Raw genomic sequence first — 4,256 nt, 5'->3', positions numbered from 1 at the left:
ATTCTGAATCGAAAACGAAAAACCTTTCTTGTCCAAACAAGAAACCGAAATAATATTTCTGTAAATTGAAGGCATGTAAAAGCAATAATCTAGTTCTAAAACAAGCCTAGTGGGCAACGATAATTGGTAAGTCCCTATAGCTAAAGCAGCAACCTTTGCTCCATTACTAACACGTAGGTCGACTTCTCCCTTTGCCAATGTCCTACTTCCCAGCAGTTCCTACACATTTATACAAATGTAAGAACCACATCCAGTATCTAATACCCAAGATGTAGAAGTATACAAATTTACTTCTATAACATAAATACCTGAATCAAAAGCTCTGGTATCCTTCTTCTTCTTCAGATCCTCCAAATAAGCATGACAGTTTCTCTGCCAATGACCCAGTTTCTTGCAATAGTGACAAGTATCACCCTTTGCAACACCACCTCCAGGATTTAAAGACTGTTTGGGAGCAGTTTTAGGAGTAACAGCAGGTTTGGATCCCATCCTTTTCTTGCCTTTCCATTTACCTTTCCCTTTGGCACTCCCTGTATTCACCATCATTATGGGAGAAGGGGACGCCTTCTGAATGTTGGTCTCAACAGTTTTTAACATAGCCAATAATTCGGTAGGTGCCTTGTCTATTTTATTCATGTTGTAATTCATTACAAACTGAGCATAGTTGCTATTCAAAGATTGTAAGATCAGATCTATCTGGGCTTCCGGACCAATTGCAGAACCCAGAGTAGCAAGGTACTCCATATATCCAATCATCTTCAGAACATGCGGTCTAACCGGATCACGATCGCCCTGTTTGCATGCATACAAATCTTTGCTTGTATTAAACCTCTCTTGATGAGCATGTCCTTCAAACATACGTTTAAGGTTCTCAATTATGACATAAGCATCCATATGCTCATGTTGTTTCTGAAGCTCAGGACTTATAGTCGCTAGCATCAAACAGGTGACATCCGTGTCATCGTCTATATGTTCATGATAAGCAGCTTGTTGAACACGTGTTGCACCTTCAAGAAGAGGTCCAGGGCAAAGAACATCAATGACATGGAGCTTTCACTCCTGCCCGAGGACTATCCTCAAGTTCCTTTTCCAATCAAGGGAGTTTGTTCCTGGCAGCTTTTCCTTCTCAAGGACCAATCGCACAGAGAAGTTGTTTGAGTTGTTTGCCATTTGATATCTACAATATTAAAATGCATAAAATGAATTAGTCTATAGATTATTATTAAATTAGGTTCAAGTGATTATTCATATGTATTCAAAATATATATCTCCCACTATTTTTATCAAATCAATAGCCCTAACTATTAATTCCGAAAGAATATCTTCTATATCCTTTCTAGTGAACTAAGACCCAAATTTTACAATGTTTTAGTTCAACTTTGGATTTACTCCTAAAACATGATTAAATAAGGTAGACAACATTTGTCAATTATATCAACTATATAACTCTTGGATAGTTCGGTGGAATAACATTTGTTCATATTTATCTAATAAATCTCGCCAAACTCCATGCCTCTAAGTTCACAATCTTATTGTGGTAACTCAGTTAAGTCAAACCCAATAGTCAGAAAGTATCAATATACTTCAACGCATCTCACATGATAGATGTGAGTACTTCACTCTTGCGAACCCAATCCTTATCGATCTAGGGGTTAATGCGTTGGATATATTGGAAGGCATCTAAACAACTTAATAAACACTTTAGGGTTTTGTTAATATTAAAATGATCATGATCCCATCATAAAGAGATTCCCAATTTTTCCTTAAATAAAATACTTCAACTCAATACTCGTCAATGGTTTGATTTCCAGGTAGTGAGGGAGTCACATCAGTCTCACTTAAAACCCACAACCTTACCAGTTCAATGAACTTATTTTTGACAAAATCACCCCATGTCAGAAATAAAGAAGATTCATATTTTATTATGTGCTTCATAAACACGAGAATCTCATGATCGTTTGTAAATTTTAAAATCTTGAGTCGTTACAGATTTTACCTTATTTAAGCATGCATGGCATGGGTGACGTATCTAATACATACATTCTTGCTTGATTAATCTAATTAAAGCATGCATCATTAACTATTCTACACATACATTCATACATCAATATGTAAAGTGCGGTATATAAATGTGCTTGGTTATGACCTTTATCCTATGTGATCCTTTCGAGCTAATGAAAGAGTCAAGGTCAATATTTAGTGAAAAATATAAATACAATTACAAGTCTTCATTCTTCTTGTCTTCGTAGTTACTCCTCCTCTTGGACCACCCCTTCTAAAAGTACATTAAATTGAAATAAACTAAACTAATGTACTTACATAAGAAAATCCAAGTTATATTCGAGGTTAAAAAGTTACAAGAATAATGAAAACGACATGCAAGTCGTATTTATAAAACCAAAACCATAAACTTTAATCTAAAAGTCTTAAGGCCATAACCAACACTATGCTCAAGTAAACAAATAAAGAACTTAAAAAATATAATGGGGTCCGGGGCGGCAGCCCCCTGGGCGGGGGTTCGGGGGCGGCAGCCCCCGGGCGGGGTCCCAAGGCGGCAACCCCAGTCTTATACAGAAATCTCAATTTTAGAGCTACATATCATATCTTATACTATATGTTCCAGTCCCCCATTGTGTCCGAACACAATTAACCATAACAATAGTTATCTCAGATCATCAATACATGCATAATATCTTCATATCTATCATGACAGATCATCAGTATACATAATATCATCATATTTATCATAGAAGATCATCAACACATGCATAATATCAAATATCTATCATGGAAAATTATCAACACATACATAATATATAAATCGCATACATATAGTCATGGCAGATTGTATACATGATATTATCATCAAAATCAGTAAACACACAAATGAATTAAAACCTTTCGCAAGTAGTTTTGATACCATTGTTAGGTTTCTAGGCATAAAATTCCGCGGAAACTAAGTTTAAAACTGTAAAAACCAGAAAGTTGAAACCCATCGCAGGATCCATGCGAGAAGAAAATTTTAATTCGTAATTTTGATGTTTACCTTAAGAAGCTTTACAATTTCTGTTGTCTAATGGAGGTCCAAGCTTTCAACAATCACCACGTATCCTGTCGCGAAATGATCTACACCTTGAATGTATCCACACGAATGATCGAACGGATGATGATCGTGCACTAGCACTCGTAAACCAGAAGCCGCCTTTTCTCTCTCTCTTTTCTCTCAAACTACTAGGGTTTGTATTTTTTTATCTTATAAAAACGTCAAACCCTAGTTAAGGCTTAGAAAGATGTTCTATAGGCAAGAGAAAAAGACTTCTAACCCTAAACTAATTTAGAATTTTAATAAATCTGAAAATCCTAGTTATTATTAATTAAGTTTTACTTAATCACCCAATAACTCAATTTCGGATTTAATAGTAAACTTGAATTTCTTATTTATTTAATTAATTAAGTCTTACTTAATTAATAACAAATTATTCAAATTACTTATGTTTAATTTAAATCTACATTTAAATTAAATAATCCTCCAATCATTCTTTGCGTGACCCTTTAGGTTATTATTACGTTGGAAACAATTTTAAATCTAATTTAAAATCATAAAGAATGAGCGACATATAGTAATACATCATTGCTACCCAAGTACTAATAATTAAATCGGTGATCGATTAAACTTTTCGGGAATAATGTACAATGTAATATAATCCTTTTAACCAAATATTATAGATTAAACTTGAGGCATGTTATATGTCATCCTTGTTACAACTGGTATTCCATTTAATCTTTAATTAAGTATTTTATAATTGTAATGGAGTCATTTATAAAATTATATGGATATGTGCTTATATTATTGAATTGATGCATAATTATGGTGTTAAATTATTTAAGAATTTAAAAAGCAGGGAATGTATTATTTGCTCTTTTATGTGATTGATAAAGTGTATTTCTTTATTAAAGAAAATCGTTTTGTAAGTATTTTTATCAATAAATTTCAAAAGTGATCTTATAAAAAATTCTAAAATTCTAAGCTATTTTATGATACCACTCTTGTAATTTATGGATTTATATTTTTATTATAAAATTTATTCTTGTAATTTATTTGAATATTAATTAGTAAATTACTACATTACCCATGCATTCATTTTAATTGTAATACAAAGACAATGGTACAATTGGAATTTCCAACCCCACTAACCACTCCTCCACTAGCCAAATTACTCAATTAACATCGCATGCAAATATTGATTTTAAGTGGG

General features: G+C 33.1%; 1 protein-coding gene across 1 annotated transcript; it reads right to left on the bottom strand.

The window, feature by feature from the left end:
• Positions 1-202: 202 nt before the first annotated feature.
• On the bottom strand, positions 203-894 carry LOC141666132 (uncharacterized). Its single transcript, XM_074472142.1, has 2 exons — positions 309-894; positions 203-219 (listed from the first exon to the last, which is right to left on the bottom strand). Exons 1-2 carry the CDS (start codon positions 892-894, stop codon positions 203-205), a joined length of 603 nt encoding a protein of 200 aa, XP_074328243.1.
• Between the last annotated feature and the right edge of the window lie 3,362 nt (positions 895-4,256).

This window comes from Apium graveolens, chromosome 1 (assembly GCF_009905375.1).
Source record: "Apium graveolens cultivar Ventura chromosome 1, ASM990537v1, whole genome shotgun sequence".
NCBI lineage: Eukaryota > Viridiplantae > Streptophyta > Magnoliopsida > Apiales > Apiaceae > Apium > Apium graveolens.
The sequence above is the reverse complement of the archived record's forward strand: the minus strand, read 5'-3'. Positions and strand labels throughout refer to the sequence as shown.